The sequence below is a fragment of the Pelophylax lessonae genome, assembly GCF_965119305.1.
Source record: "Pelophylax lessonae genome assembly, chromosome: 13".
Taxonomy (NCBI): domain Eukaryota; kingdom Metazoa; phylum Chordata; class Amphibia; order Anura; family Ranidae; genus Pelophylax; species Pelophylax lessonae.
The window spans coordinates 10,974,055-10,992,143 of record NC_138780.1 but is presented as its reverse complement, the minus strand read 5'-3'; the positions used below and the strand labels follow the sequence as shown (position 1 = coordinate 10,992,143).

Sequence of the window (18,089 nt, the reverse complement as noted above, 5' to 3'; positions counted from 1 at the left end):
GTTATAGTTAGGTTGGGTCAGGAGCAGGGTAGGGTTAGAGTTATAGCTAGGGTTAGGGAAAGAGTTATAGTTAGGACTAGAGTCAGGAGTAGGGTAGGGTTAGAACTAGGGTTAGAGGTAGGGCTAGGGTTAGGACAAGGGTTATAGTTAGGACTAGAGTCAGGAGTAGGGAAGGGTTAGAACTAGGGTTAGAGTTAGGGCTAGGGTTAGGGAAAGGGTTACAGTTAGGATTAGGATGGAGAAGTGTAGGGTTAGAGCTAAAACTAGGGTTAGGGAAAGGGTTATAGTTAGGTTAGGTCAGGAGTAGGGTAGGGTTAGAACTAGAGTTAGAGTTAGAGCTAGGGTTAGGGAAAGAGTTATAGTTAGGACTAGGGTCAGGATTAGGGTAGGGTTGGTTAGAACTAGGGTTAGAGTTAGGTTTAGGGAAAGGGCTATAGCTAGGACTAGGGTCAGGAGTAGGGTAGGGTTAGAACTAGGGTTAAAGTTAGGACTAGGGTTAGGGAAAGGGTTATGGTTAAGCAAGGGATAGGACTAGAGTTAGGTTTAAGAGTAGGGTTAACTCAAAGGGTGAAATTAGGACTAGAGATACAACTAGTGATAAGGTTAACCTGGCCATAGATAGATTGAAATTCAGCTACTTCAGTCAGGACCTGCCAAACTTTGATCTATCTATGGCTGGAACCCTTCATATCAGAGACATCCCATCACATCAGAGACCTCCATAGGCCTGCGCACAGGGTGTTCCGGGTGTACCTGGGCACACCCTAATCACCTAGGGGACTTTAGCATTATCGCTCTGTTTGCCAGTGAGGAGATGGGAAAGATCTCCCTCGGACCTGCTCTGCCATAAGAGAAGTGCCACACACTTCTATTTCACTTTGCCAGCAGGGAGAGTAATGTACCGGGGCCATATACATGTAGGCAAACACATGCATGTGTATTTAAACTTTGGGGTGCACACCCTAATGCAATAGGCTGCGCACACCTATGGAGACCTCCCCATCACATCAGAGACCTCCCCATCACATCAGAGACCTCCCCATCACATCAGAGACCTCCCCATCACATCAGAATCCCCCTTTATGTCAAAGTCACCCCATCGCATCAGAATGCCCCTTATACATCAACGACTTCCCTATACATGACAGCCCCTCATCACATCAGAGTCCCCTCAATATATCAAAGGCCCTGATACATGAGTCCCCCCTTCAAATCAGATTACCCCATCACAGAGCCCCTAAATCACACAGTCTGCACATCGTGATTTTGCTGGCAGAAGGCCTGGCCGTCCGTACCATAGCTGACAAGAGCAAACTGGGTCTTATTCTTCTAGCACCTCGGGGGGGAACCCAGACGGACAGAACCTTGGTTGACAAACACTGGTCTATGGAACAGAAGTGATGAATGATCTTCCAGTAGGGACACCTGTTCTTGTGACAACCAAGGGGGATTTCCTTCATTTCCTATTGTCCTTCCTGGTGGCGGTTTAACCATTTCCTAGTCCATCTTAAACTAAAATAAAGTTTGTGGCTTAGGGATACAATTTAAATTGCATTTCTGTATTTGAGATTTTTGTTCCAAAGATCGCCAACGTAAAACAAGAATTTTTCACGTGACACTTTATGGTTTCTAATCCTACAAACATACCTCTAAAATATCATAGGGTCAATTCACTAACGTTTACCACATGCGATAACACTGTCACATGACTCATAAATTATTGCATGCGGTAAATAAAGTCCAATTAACAAAAGAAAAAAAATAACGATTACGCGATATTTACCGCAAAAATGTGCCTGTAAATATCGTCAAAAAAACATGCGGTAAACTCTTAAGTCCAATTAACAAATGGAACAGAGAGTAAAAAAACATGTAATATTTATTACAAGGGTTTTGCTCCCGATTGAGATCCTTGTGCTGAGTTCCCAGGTCTGTACATCTGCTGTGCCCATTATGAGGGGTTCCCACCATCCCTGTGCTGAGTTCCCGGGTCTGTACACCTGCTGTGCCCATTATGAGGGGTTCCCACCATCCCTGTGCTGAGTTCCCGGGTCTGTACACCTGCTGTGCCCAATATGAGGGGTTCCCACCATCCCTGTGCTGAGTTCCCGGGTCTGTACACCTGCTGTGCCCATTATGAGGGGTTCCCTCCATCCTTGTGCTGAGTTCCCGGGTCTGTACACCTGCTGTGTCCAATATGAGGGGTTCCCACCATCCCTGTGCTGAGTTCCCAGGTCTGTACACCTGCGGTACCCATTTTGAAGGGTTCCCACCACCCTGTGCTGAGTTCCTGGGTCTGTACACTTGTTGTGCCCGTTATGAGGGGCTCCCACCATCCCTGTGCTGAGTTCCTGGGTCTTTATACCAGATGTGCCCATTGTGAGGGGTTTCCACCATCCCTGTGCTGAGTTCCCAGGTCTGTACACCAGTTGTGCCCATTATGAGGGGTTCCCACCATCCCTGTGCTGAGTTCCCGGGTCTGTACACCTGTTGTGCCCATTATGAGGGGTTCCCGCCATGCCTACACTGAGTTCCCTGGTCTGTAAACCTGATGTGTCCATTATGAGGGGTTCCCGCTATCCTTGTGCTGAGTTTCCAGGTCTGTATACCTTCTGTGCCCACTATGAGGGGTTTCTGACATCACCATGATGAGTTTCCAGGACTGCACACCTGCTGTGTCCATTATGAGGGGTTCCCACCATCCCCATGCTTAGTTCTTGAGGTTGTACACCCGCTGTGTCCATTATGAGGGGTTCCCACCATCCCCATGCTAAGATCCTGAGGTTGTACACCCGCTGTGTCCATTGTGAGGGGTTTTCACCTTCTTGTGCTGAGTTCCTGGGTCTGCAAGCCTGCTGTGCCCATTACAAGGGGTTCCCACCATCCCTGGGCTGAGTACCCAGGTTTGCACACCTACTGTGCCCATTATGAGGGGGTCCCCACCACCCCTGTGATGGATTTCCAGGTCTGTACACCTGTTGAGCCCATTAAAACAAGTTCCCACCATCCCCGTGCTGAGTTCCCAGGTCTGTACACCTGCTGTGGCCATTTTTAGGGGTTCCCACCATCCCTGCACTGAGTTTCCAGATCTGTACACCTGTTGTGTCCATTATGAAGGCTTTCCACCATCCCTGGTGTATTTTTTTAAATTTATATTGGGAAGAATGTAACAAAAGGAGCAGGAACACACAAAGGTGGGAGAGGACATCCAAAACTCCCAGGTGGACAGGAACAGAGTTGGAAGTGTGGGAAGGAAATCTCTCTGTTGGAGTTTCTGGGACGTATAAGACGCCTATAAGTAACCTAAACATTACTTTTGGGTGGAATGATCCTTTAAGTAATATAGGACATAAAACCAGGCTTATTCGGTTAAAAACCTGAAACGACTTATCTGATTTCGGTTTACTGAAGTCAGATTAGGGATGTGCTCACTGGTAGGTTGCTAAAAGCTACTGTAGTTTGCACCTCAGCCTTTTGCCTTATTGAAGGAGCTTACAGGCACCTGTGGACACAGCAAGTGCTCAAGCTGCTGGTCTCTGTGTGGTCGCAGTGCCAACAGGATACTTGAGGACTTGAAGAGTATATTAGGAGCAAGATCTCATTTAGACATATATAGACAGGGGAATAGAAGGAGGGAGGGCAGGGGACGAGGGTCCAAGCTGTCAGGATAGGGTGTCCCTCCCACCTCCCCGACCTCCTCCTATCCATCCCCCTCATCTTCTTTTATGGCCTGGGTTTCAAGTTCTCTCTTTGCTTTTCAGTCTGAGTGCCCTGGAAAGGTGACCACCAGTCGTCCCCAGACTCTCGCCTCCGTCTCCATCAGCTCAGGGAGACCGTCGCCCGATTCCCCCCTCCGAGTAAGAGTGAAGCTGCCACCCCAGAGGGACAGCCGAAGGGAGCAACCTGTCCACCCAACGCCAAGCCTTTACCTGTAGGGGCGGAGAGGGGATTTTGTTTTTATCCACCCACATTCCTCCCCTCACGTTGACTTTAAATTGGGACCGGAATTGGTGACCTGTCGACTCGTTGGAACGTAGCGAGAGGATGAAGGGGCCGTGGCTGGTTCTGGCAGCTCTGTGCCTCTCCCTGGCCAACCTGGGAGCCAGGGGCGAGGACGGGCTTGACTTTCCAGAGTACGACGGAGAGGACAGGGTCATCCACATCAGCCTGAAGAACTACAAGGCTGCCCTGAAGAAGTATGAAGTCTTGGCGTTGCTCTACCATGAACCTATTGGGGATGACAAAGCCTCCCAAAGGCAGTTCGAAATGGAAGAGCTCATTCTGGAGGTATACAGAGGCATGAGAAGACATTATTTCTACCTTGTAGATAGATTGCCGCAAAAAAACACGGGTTTGGGTACATTTTAGTGGGTCACAAAGGAAGTCCACATTCTCCAACATTTCTTCTGCATTGAAAGGCAATGATACACCGATACTTGAAACGCATCACAACTTACTATACTAAATCCCGGACGGACCCCCCCAATTAAAGGGATTGTCCACCTAATACAGATAAGTTTAACTAAATGGATTGTGCACACCCTCCTGTAAATTTTACTAGAGATCCAGCTTTATCTTTAGCTTCCTTCTGTCGTTGCTTTAGTTACGTAATAATTCAATGTTGCTTGTCTTTGTTTTGACTCAGTTACAATGCAGCTGTCCATTCTATGTTGGGTACAGTCGTATCACATGAGCTGCTTTGTGTCCCCTCCCACTGCAATGTTGTAGGTATACAATAATTAAGCTAAAAAGAAAGAACAAAGTATATATATATTTTTTTTTTCTTTTTATATATATATATATATATATATATATATATATATATATATATGTATATATGTGTATATATATATATATATATATATATATATATATATATATATATATATGTGTATATATATATATATATATATATATATATATATATATATATATATAATATATATATGTATATATATATATATATATATATATATATATATATGTGTATATGTATATATACATATATATATATATATATATATATATATATATATATATTTATATATATGTATATCTATATATATATATATGTATATATATATATATATTAATACATTTATTTTTTTCAAGAAAAAAGTTACAAGAGGATGTGTACAAACGAATATAGTAAAGCCAAATTTACTGGTGGGGACCACTTCAAAAACTATTACCTAAAATTACATAAATACAATGCAACAAATGTCATATATGGCAATTATGTTAACAAGACATTTCAAAGGTTACATATAAAAATGACTGTATACGGCATATAATTTATCTGGGGTTCGGGTCCTGATATTGCAAAAAAGGTATTTCAGTATATGAACTGAGCACAAGTTGTCAGGTGATTTATTTAATTATATTGTATTGCATTGTATTATATTGTTATGTTATACTATGCTATACCATAACTTATTATCTTAGTTATATTTTAGTGTATAGCATCAGTTTACATTATATAACGTGTAACAATTTGCATCTGTTGGGCTTTTCCTGTCTGCCAGCTTTTTATAAGCCCCTCCCACTGCGCCTCTGCTCTGCTCTGGGAGCTCTGTCAGTATTACTTCTGCATTGCTAAAGCTAACATCTTTTTTTTTTTTTGAGCCCCCCCCCACCCATATGTTTTTGCAATTTGGGACATTCCAACAGGCTAGGTAGGGATTGGATGGAAGTGGCCGTCGTGGGCAAGTGCTTGCGCCAATCACAGCTCAGTTATCTGCAACAATCTGAAATTTGTGCTGAGTCGACGCAGCAGATTGGTTAATGTTACAGCTGCTGTTTAAAGAGCTACGTGGGCACATTTTTTTTTAGGATATCCTTAAATTAGTTTGGACATTAACCCTTTCATGTTCAAACAGTGACTGCAACCCCTCATAGAAACATTGCTTCTACAACTAGCAAAAATAAAATTACACTCAAAGCTAATCTTCAGTGTTTGGTAGATACTGGAGAGTTAAATCGCTCAAAGGCCTCTTCTATCTTTGAGGGAATCTGTAGATCTTTGTGCTAAGTTCCTGGGTCTGTACACCTGCTGTGACAATAATGAGGGGTTACCACCATCCCTGTGCTGAGTTCCCAGGTCTGTACACCTGCTGTGAGAATAATGAGGGGTTCCCACCATCAATGTACTGAGTTCCCAGGTCTGTACACCTGCTGTGCCTAATATGAGGGGTTTCCACCATCCCTGTGCTGAGTTCCTGGGTCTGTACACCTGCTGTTCCCATTATGAGGGGTTCCCATTATCCTTGTACTGAGTTCCCAGGTCTGTACACCTGCTCTGCCCATCATGAGCGATTCCCACCATCCCTGTGCTGAGTTCCTGGGTCTGTACACCCGCTGTTCCCATTATGAGGGGTTACCATCATCCTTGTACTGAGTTCCCAGGTCTGTACACCTGCTGTGACAATAATGAGGGGTTCCCACCATCCCTGTGCTGAGCTCCCGGGTCTGTACACCTGCTGTGCCCATTATGAGGAGTTCCCACCATCCCTGTGCTGAGTTCCCGGGTCTGTACACCTGCTGTGCCCATTGTGAGGAGTTCCCACCATCCCTGTGCTGAGTTCCCGGGTCTGTACACCTGCTGTGCCCATTATGAGGGATTCCCACCATTCCTGAGCTGAGTTCCTGGGTCTGTACACCTGATGTGCCCATTATGAGGGGTTCCCACCATCCCTGTGCTAATTTCCTAGGTCTGGAGACTTGCTGTGCCCATTATGATGGGCTCCCACCATCCCTGTGCTGAGTTCCCGGGTCTGTACACCTGCTGTGACAATAATGGGGGGTTCCCACCATCCATGTACTGAGTTCCCAGGTCTGTACACCTGCTTTGCCCATTATGAGAGGTTACCACCAGCCCTGTGCTGAGTTCCCGGGTCTGTACACCTGCTGTGCCCATTATGAGGGGTTTCCCCCATCCCTGTACTAAGTTCCCACATCTGTACACCTACTGTACATATTATATTATGGAGAATAAAACAAGAGAACACCAAGATGGGTGGGAACAACTAAAACTCCCAGATGGATGGGAGCAGAGCCAGGAATTATGGCAAGGAGATCTCTCTTTCGAAGTGCCCAAAATGTACAAGAAGCCAGGAGCCCACTCAGTTCACCAGGCTCCAAGTATAACTAGAATTGCCTTAAATAAGCTTGTCTTCTTATCAAAAAACATGGCCTTGATGATCCACCACCTGAATGCCAAATCTTTTTGAATCTTTTTGTCTATCCTTAAATGGTCAGTCCACACTAGGCTAATATTTAAGTTTTGGATGGTAGATGGGTGAGATATTTGCCCCAGAGTTCCCAGTAAGCAAAAAGAGGGTGGGAATTTTGATGTGGGAGCTTGACGTTATAGTCTTTGAAATAAATAATCAATATAGGGCATCCCAGTCCAGGAAGGGACTGGTGACCATGGATCACACCTGAACAAAAACAAATATCTGAGGACAGGTCCACTTTAGGACTAATAGCTACTGATGGTTAAAATCTCCCATTAGTTAAACATGTCTTCAATAGCTGACTTCTAAATTGCTGTAGTGGTTTGACTCTGGGAATTATCCCTTGTGGGTAGCGAAGGGTTCTTTTGAAGGCCCTTTGTGGACTTCTATGTTGACGGTGCCTTCTCTCACTTTACAACCCAATGATTCCTTTTTTTGGGGGGTTTGATTTCCATTTTTGGATGTTTATACATTTTGCTGGAAATTTCTGTTTGTTGGGTCGCTCTGTTGAATTAGTCGTTGACCACTATAGGGACGCCAGCCAACTCCATTGTGCTGGTGGGCCCCGGGGGGGTCCAGGGTTGGGTAAATTCAGTGGCTTGTTTTGGGTCAGTGAACTACTAAACAATATCCTAGCAGATAACTGGACATGAAGTCAATTGTGTATTGGAAATATCTTTCCACAATTTGGCTTTTGTTTTTACCATCTCCCAATCCAGTCAACTTTTCATTGTCTCCATGGATGTCACCTAAACATCTTCTGTGTTGTAATTTAGCTATAATGATCCTTTTAAATACCAAACAAAAGATTCCCTTGGTTATGTTCTAGATTAAATGTTTATACATCTTAGAATTATTGCAGCATCTACCTTGGACTGGGGGAATCTCAAAGCTTTTGTTTCTTACCCTGTACCTACCCAATCCCAATGATTAACCCTTTCCCCTAGATCAGTGGTCTTCAAACTGTGTCCCGCAGGCCAGATGCGGTCCTTTGCTTACCTTTATCCAGTCCATGGGGCACTCCCACTGATATGAGCACTGTTCCTTCCACTGACACCAACAATGGGGCATGATTCCTTCCACTGATACCAATGATGGGGCACTATTCTCCCCACTTACACCAATGATGGGGCACTCTTCCTTCCACTGACACCAACAACGGGGGCACAATTCCTTCCACTGACACCAACGATGAAACACTATTCCCCCCTCTGACTCCAAAGATGGGGCACTATTCTTCCCACTAAAACCAACTATGGGTCACTGTTCCTCCCACTGACACCAATGATGGGGCACTAATGCTCCCACTGATACCAATGATGGGGCACTATTCCTTCCACTGATACCAATGATGGGGCACTATTCCTTCCACTGATACCAATCATGGGGCACTATTCCTCCCACTGATACAAATGATGGGGCACTATTCTTCCCACTGATACCAATGATGGGGCACTATTCCTCCCACTGACACCAATGATGGGACACTATTCTTCCCACTGATACCAATGAGGGGACACTATTCCCCCACCGATACCAATGATGGGTCACTATTCCTTCCACTGATACCAATGAGGGGACACTATTCCTATCACTGATACCAATGATGGGTCACTATTCCTTCCACTGATACCAATGAGGGGACACTATCCCCCCCACCAATACCAATGATGGGGCACTATTCCTCCCACTGATATCAATGATGGGACACTATTCCTATCACTGATACCAATGATGGGGCACTATTCCTTCCACTGATACCAATGATTGGGCACTCCCACTAATACCATTGATGGGGCACTATTCCACCCACTGATACAAATAATGGGGCACTATTCTTCCCACTGACACCAATGATGGTGCACTATTCCCCCCACCGATACCAATGATAGGTCACTATTCCTTCCACTAATACCAATGAGGGGACACTATCCCCCCCACCGATACCAATGATGGGGCACTAATTCTCCCATTGATACAAATGATTGGGCACTCCCACTAATACCAATGATGGGGCACTATTCTTCCCACTGACACCAATAATGGGGCACTATCCCTTTCACTGATACCAATAATGGGGCCCTATTCCTCCTCCAACTAACCATTTAGCCTTGAGACATTGTTTACAGTCCTGAACCCTAAAGTCTGAATGACAGTAAACTTGCCCTTTGTTTAGAAAGTTTGAAGACCCCTGCCCTAGATAATATTTGTCTTCTCCACAAGCTGAATTTCTGGAACGATATTCTGGGTAACTTAGACTGTATCTGATTGACCACCTATCGTAGGATTTCTCAACCATGGTTCCTCCTGGGGTTGCTAGGGGTAAATTAGACTGTAGCTGATTGACCACCTATCGCAGGATTTCTCAACCATGGTTCCTCCTGGGGTTGCTAGGGGTAACTTAGACTGTAGCTGATTGACCACCTATCGCAGGATTTCTCACCATGGTTCCTTCTCAAGTTGATAGAGGTAATTTAGACTGTAGCTGATTGACCACCTATCACAGATTTCTCAACTAGGGTTCCATGGAACTCTAGGGTTCATCCTGAGGTTGCTAGGGGTAACTTAGACTGTAGCTGATTGACCACCTATCGCAGGATTTCTCAACCAGGGTTCCTCCTCAAGTCGATAGGGATAATTTAGACTGTAGCTGATTGATCACCTATCACAGATTTCTCAACTAGGGTTCCATGGAACTCTAGGGTTCATCCTGAGGTTGCTAGGGGTAACTTAGACTGTAGCTAAGCTGTAGGGTTGAGAAGGGCTGCTATAGACCATACATGGTGTATTCCAAATGTTGAAACTTCCCATTGGTACCCCTCATATCTGCATGCATTTGTCATGATTCCCAGCTGGCCAAAGTTGGGATCCTTCAGGAACCCAATACCAAACTTTTAAAAAACAATTTGGATAGAATGGTAAAGGGTAAGAACCTCGATCAACTTTTTACTGCCATCTGTGTCCAAACATGGGATGTGCTACGGAGAACATGGTGATCTCCGGTCGGATTTGTCCTTATGGAAGAGCTGCAAAGATTTATAACAGATAATGCCCTTATCAATGTATCAATGGATTTCACCAGCACATTGTATGCTTAATTAGGACCTGTAATTACATTAATGTTGCCTCATGAAGGAGCTTGAGTATGGGCTTAGAGACATTAAGAGTTCCCAATAAAAGCCTCTGATTGAGCATATGAAGGGCTGTTGATATCCATAATTTGGAATATTTCTCCTCACTTTCTGTTTTTTTTGATGGGTTTAAGCAAAACTCCGGTCAGCTTCCTCAGCAGCGGGGGGTGGGCATTCTTCCAGGACTGAGTGACATTCGCTTAATGCCATCCGAGGATTATGAGCCTAACCTGTATAATGGTGATGCCATCTAGTGGATGGCAAGCTGGGCTCACAGGAAATGGGCAGAATGATATTACCGCCTTACCGCCAAAAGAGGGTTGCCAACCTCGGACCGAAGCCAGGTGACATCACTGGAGCGTATGGAAGGTAAATAGGATGTTGACATTGGGAGCGGAGGGGATAAAGATTATAAAAAAAAAGCTAGACCAGAGTTCCACTTTCATTCAGAGCCTAAAGTAAGCAAGAATCTCCCCATTTCTTGTCTATTTGATGGGTTGTCAGACAGAACAGGATGTGAAGGGAAATCTCTGGCGTCAGAATAGGATGTGAAGGGAAATCTCTGGTGTCAGAATAGGATGTGAAGGGAAATCTCTCCACTTCCTCGCTATGGTGTCAGAACAGGACGCAAGGGAAAATCTCTCTACTTCCTGTCTATGGTGTCAGAGCAGCAAGTGAAAGGAAATTTCTAAACTTCCTGTCTATGGTGTCAGAACAGGAAGTGAAGGTGAATTCTCAGATGAGGACACAGGCAGTAAAAAAAAAGCAAGGCCAGAGTTCCCCTTTTATTCAGAACATAAAGTGAGGAAAAATCTCCCCATTTCTTGTCTATTTGATGAGTTGTCAGACAGAACAGGAAATTAACGTCAATCTCCCCACTTCCTGCCTATTGTGTCAGGACGGGAAGTGAAGGAAAATCTCTCAACTTCCTGTCTATGGTGTGAGAACAGAAAGTAAAGGAAAATCTTCCCACTTCCTGTCTATGGTGTCAGAACAGGAAGTAAAGGTGAATTCTCAGATGGGGACACAGGGAGTAAGGCAGATTAAAAAAAAAGAAAGCAAGGCCAGAGTTCCACTTTCATTTAAAACATAAAGAGAGAAAGGATCTCCCCATTTCTTGTCTATTTGATGGGCTGTCAGAAAGAGCAGGAAGTGAAGGCAAATCTCTACACTTCCTGTCTATGGTGTCAGAACAGGAAGTGAAGGAAAGTCTCTCCACTTCCTGTCTATGGTGTCAGAACAGGAAGTGAAGGAAAGTCTCTCCACTTCCTGTCTATGGTGTCAGAACAGGAAATGAAGGAAAATCTTTCCACGTCCTGTCTATGGTGTGAGAGCAGAAAGTGAAGAGTAATTCTCTGATGGGAACACAGGCAGTAAGGAGGCAGTTAGGATTTTATTTCTCTTTGTGACCCCATGAGGGAGATTTGCCATCACTTCCTCTCCAGGTAACAGACAGAACAAGAAGACAAATCTTCTCTATGGGGACACAGTTGGTAAGGTATACTAACCCTCCTATGTTTCACCCAAAGTGTAAAAAAAATAGGTTTTTGCTTGAGCTGGGCTTTAGGTGTCTTTTGCCGATATGAGGCCCCCTTAAAGCGGAACTCCGGGCAAAGCATATTTTTTTTTTTTGGTAGATTCTTCCAAATAAATTAAATCTTTTTTTTTTTTTTTGGTTTCGAGCAGATATTGGGAGGGGCTTGCCGATCTCTTGCAGCTTACCTTAGGCAAGTCAATATGCATGCAATCAGAGCACGATGATAAAATATATATATATAAATATATATATATAGATTATATAGCATGATGAAATTGTCGCTGCACCGATATTAGGCATACCGGAGGGGCTGGTAAAAATAGCGCGGGCTCTAAGGTTACAAAACCGAATTCCCGGCGCTGGCAGGAGACAGGTTCGCGGCGTGTCAGGTTTCAGTACAGTATGTGCCGCTCATAAAGCTTCCTGAGCCCCTTCTACTGGATGCACACTGTAACCCTCCGCTGGCTCCACCTCGCATGAACCGAGATTACTGGTGGATTTGCTGATCCGTGGAAAATGGGAACACCGAAAAGATGGCCATACACCATGCATAAGCCATATACCATACATAAGCCATATACCATGCATAAGCCATATACCATGCATAAGCCATACACCATTCATAAGCCATACACCATACATAAGCCATACACCATACATAAGCCATATACCATGCATAAACCATATACCATACATAAGCCATACACCATGCATAAGCCATACACCATACATAAGCCATACACCATACATAAGCCATATACCATGCATAAACCATATACCATACATAAGCCATACACCATGCATAAGCCATACACCATGCATAAACCATATACCAAGCATAAGCCATACACCAAGCATAAGCCATACACCAAGCATAGCCCATACGCCATACATAAGCCATACACCATGCTTAAGCCATACACCATACATAAGCCATACACCATGCATAAGCCATACACCATACATAAACCATACACCATGCATAAGCCATATACCATGCATAACCCATACACCATGCATAAGCCATACACCATACATAAACCATACACCATGCATAAGCCATACACCATACTTAAACCATACACCATACATAAGCCATACACCATGCATAAGCCATACGCCATGCATAAGCCATATACCATACATAAGCCATACACCATACATAAGCCATACACCATACATAAACCATATACCATGCATAAGCCATACACCATACATAAGCCATACACCATGCATAAACCATATACCATACATAAGCCATACACCATACATAAACCATACACCAAGCATAAGCCATATACCATACATAAGCCATACACCATACATAAGCCATACACCAAGCATAAACCATATACCAAGCATAAGCCATACACCATGCATAAACCATATACCAAGCATAAGCCATACACCATGCATAAGCCATACACCATACATAAGCCATACACCATACATAAACCATACACCAAGCATAAGCCATACACCATACATAAGTCATAAACCATACATAAACCATACACCACACATAAACCATACACCATACATAAACCATACACCACACATAAACCATATACCATACATAAGCCATACACCATACATAAACCATACACCATGCAATCTGATTGTACAATTAGCTGTGGATTTATCTACACTATTCAATGTGTATCAGAAAAGCACTTCACCCTACATAATTACCAGCATTAAACCAAAGTTGTATATTCATCCTCATAAACCACCCCAAGAACCTTCAAACCCTAGCAGCCAAACCCCCTCCCCCTAATTCCCCCCTCCCACATTGTCCCCCTTGTTGAAGCTGCCGGGTGGTTCTCAGCCCCTCTTCATAGACGATGGGCTAGGATGGGCTTTAAAAGGCTCCACTCCCAGAGAGTGGGATCTCAAAGTCTCCCTGAATGATGACTCCACTGGACGGCCATTTTGGGAAAGCCCGCATCTTAGTGATACACCGTGCTTTCCTCAGTCGCCCCAGCAGTATAGAGCTCTGAAGTGGACACCTAAAGAGTCCAAAGGACCTTGTTACCGACTCACTCAGCTTCTTCTCTCCATCATCAACCACTGAACCTTTGTGGGCCGAAGCAAAGGGCCTGCATGTGCCTAACAGACAAAGAGCATCGCTGTGCAATGGGAGGATCCAGGGGTCCGACTATAGAGGCGAAAGATGATATTTGCACATCAAGCCAAAACATTTTAGGATGGAGAGGTGGGGGTGTTACAGTCCACATTGTTTTTTTTTATTTTTGTTTCTGTCTACGTTAGGAGATTCACCTTCTCCGTGTGTTTTGGTGACCAAGGTCACTGGGACTAAAAGTGAGGGGAAATAAAAAAAATGTAGCGTTGTCACTATAACAGGAAGCGAGGGGAAATCTTCCAATGGGGACACCTGTGCCAGTGACACCTTTCTACCGTGGGATTTCCATCAAATTGAGATTTTCTCTCTGACCAGAAATTTACAGCAAAATGTGGTTCCCCAAATTGAATAATCCCTACTTAAGAGAAGGGTAAGCAATGTGCTTTTATACCCTTATGTCAGCTAGAGAATGTTAGGGAGGTGATAGGTCTGCTTTAAAGTGAACCTGTTGTGGAACACAGTGACACCCTACAGAAATTCCCAGTTCTATTGCTGAGCAATCATCAGTAAAAAAGCTGAGGCTTTGTTGTTTTCTACCTAAACCCATAATTATTATTTTTTATTATTGTGTTTTGTTATATCTTTTATTATTTTTATTAATATTGCTACATATTTTTGTGTTTTGAAATTAATATATCATTTTGTGTTTTTTTTAATTACTAATATTTTTCCTAAACTTTTTTTTGTTTTTATTATCATTATTATTATTATATAATTTTGTGTTTTATTATTTTTTTATTGATATTATTTTTGCTACATATTTTTGAGTATTATTATTATTTTTTTTAAAAAAAGTAAAAAGGCCAATGCGCTACCAATGAAGTAATTGGAAAGATTTGTGTAGAAAGTAAACCACAATCAAGTGGTAGTATTTAAGAATAAAGCTGCCAATTTTGTAGTGTCACCACATACTCACATAAGCAAATAAAATAAATAAATAAATCGGCGCTAAATTCAAAGTGGATAAAATTAAACTCAATATAAAATGATGGAATGTAAATATAAATAATGGAATGTAATTATCTTTATGATATTTACATTCCATTATTTTATATTGAGTTTAATTTTATTCAATTTGAATTTAGCGCCGACTTATTTCATTTTAAATTTAAATTTTAAAATTATTTTTTTATATTTGTATTATTATTATTAACATTATTAGTATATAATTATGTGTTTTAATTTTTTCTTTATTATTATTTTTGCTACATATTTTTGTGTTTTGTTATTCTTATTATTGTTATTATTATATAATTTTGTGTTTTCATTTTTTCTTTATTATTATTTTTGCTACATATTTTTGTTTTTTATTATTCTTATTATTGTTATTATTACATAATTTTGTGTTTTATTATTTTTATTATTATTATTATTACTACATATTTTAGAGTATTATTTTTTTATATTATTATTATTATTATTAACATTATTATTATATCAATAAAGAGGAAGTAAACCCTTCCTTTTTTTTTTCCCCTGCAAAGTGAATGCATAATGTGCTAGAATGCATCGCATACTAGCACATTATGTGACACTTACCTCCAACAAAGCTTGCATTGTCCCTGCTGCCGGCCGCATCACTCTTCGCCCGTCTTTCTTCCGGGTTTGTGGGCTCCGGCTGTATTACTGGCCGGAGCCGCGTGACGTCACTCCCGCGCATGCGTGTGGGAGCTGCCGGTCACGGCACAGGGCGGCTGTTTCTTCAGAGCGATGATGTCATCCGTTGCATGCAATGTAAATATCTCCTAAATGGTGCAAGTTTAGGAGATATTTACAGTACCTACCTATAGGTAAGCCTTATTAAAGGCTTACCTATAGGTAAAAGTCATAAAAGTGGGTTTACAACCACTTTAAGTGTTTTCTTTTTTTTATTATTATTATTTTTGCTACATATTTTTGTGCTTTATTATTCTTATTATTGCTATTATTATATAATTTTTTGTTTTATTGTTTTTTTTTTATATTTTATTATTTTATTTTATTATTATTTTATATTTATTTATTTATATTTTATTATTTTTATTATATTTTTATATTATTATTTTTGCTATATATTTTTGTATTTTATTATTACTATTATATAATTTTGTTTTATTTTTTTTATTATTATTTTTACTATTATTATACAGATTAACTGTATATAGTGCCTACAGTTTGCTCAGCGCTTTAGAAAATAATTGATTATGTTGCAGATCAGGGTCTCCAAATGCTTGTGGACAGCGTCAACATGGTCGCATGCTGACAAAATAAATGATTACATACATAACTCTACTGTAAAAAAAAAAAAACATTTGGCAGTGAAGGCTTGCATTTTCATGCTCCTATTTCATATTCTGTTTAGTTTTATTATATTTTATTATTTATGAAAGTGAAATTATGAAATTATATATGATTTAGTCTGAACCTGTACAGTAATGTAACACTTTTACCTTCTTGGGGGGACCCTAAGAAAAGTGTGCATAACTAACGTGTGCTCCCCTATTGCCCCACCCCAGAGGAACACAGGACACTCCCCCCTGCTTCCTTACAGTGCAGTACTTGGTGCTTGAATGGTTAATCATCATGTCCAACTGTGCACACTCCCATGTGACAATGCTCAGGCCTAGTGATTGGCTGCTCTGGCACCAAGTTCTGCATTGTGAGGAGGCGGGAGGGCGTGTTCTGGGTTCCTCCGAGGTGGGGCAAAAGGGGAACACTACTTAGGGAAGTACACTCTTCTTAGCAACCTCGCAGGAAAGAGAAACTCTTACATTACTATACAGGTTAAGTCTAAATCAGATATTATTTCATAATTTTATTTTTTATAATACTGTAGTGAGGCAGGTAGACCGAAGCAACACAGGGACAGTAAGTAAATGCTATTTATGGTCCTTTCTGTTAGAAATGAACCTGTCATTGTAACCAGTATAGGCAAACTACCATTTAATCTGACCTAACCGTAAAAAATGTTATAAAAAAAAAAAAACCTGATAAACAACAACATTATTTAAAAATTATTATTTAAACAATATAAAAAAGAATACTATAAAAATAAAAATGAATTAATGGTGTTCCAGTATAGGAAAAAGGGGAACCAGAGGGTAATTTCAAAGCAGTCAGATATTCTGCTGTGATGCAATATTGTAAAACAGTTGGGGACATTATAACAAATGATTTTACTTTTAAGGCCCACTTGGCTGTTGCTGAGTATTCAGCTATTCAGCAGTGGGAAAAAATGGGGACTTGGTAAAAAAAAATAATAATAATAATAATTATATATATATATATATATATATATATATATATATATATATATATATATATATATATATATATATATATTATATATTAAAGTAAACATAATATGAAATATAGGGAAAAGGAGAACAACATTAATAACAATATTATTATTATTATTATCATTAATAATTATTAATAATATTATTATTCTTATTTTTTATTTTTATTAATAATAATACTTAATACTACTATTACTAATAATAATAATACTTTTTTTATTTATAAAAAATATATTTTTATTATTATTATTATTAATAATAATAATAATAATAATAATAATAATAATAATAATACATAATAATGCTATTACTAATAATTATAATAAATATACTTATTTATAGAAAATGTAATATTATTTATAGAAAATAAAAACCCTTGATGTCTTTCTTTGTTTTATTTATCCTTTTAAAAAGAGATTTCAGATAACAATATTCAGGCTTACCAAGAATAATTAATTATTAAGATAATATTTATTTATTAAGATAACCAGAATCCAGAGAACACCTCACAAGTTCCTGAACCTCTGCTGAGCGATGCCCTCTCACTGTCTGTTCCCTGTAAGAAAAGAAAAAGAGACCCCAAATATTATTATTATTAATAATAATAATAATAATACATTATAATACTATTATTAATAATAATTATAATAAATGTATTTATTTATAGAACATGTAATATTATTTATAGAAAATAAAAACCCCTCATGTCTTTCTTACTTTTATTTATCCTTTTAAAAAGAGATTTCAGATAACAATATTCAGGCT

General features: G+C 40.6%; 1 protein-coding gene across 1 annotated transcript in view; it reads left to right on the top strand.

Annotated features, from left to right (window-relative positions):
• Positions 1-3,740: 3,740 nt before the first annotated feature.
• CASQ1 (calsequestrin 1) overlaps positions 3,741-18,089 on the top strand; it is a 102,384-nt gene continuing 88,035 nt past the window's right edge. The window contains exon 1 of the mRNA XM_082275248.1: positions 3,741-4,287. Within this exon, the coding sequence (XP_082131374.1) occupies positions 4,045-4,287 (243 nt within the window). The 5' untranslated portion in view covers positions 3,741-4,044. The remainder of the gene's footprint in view (positions 4,288-18,089) is intronic.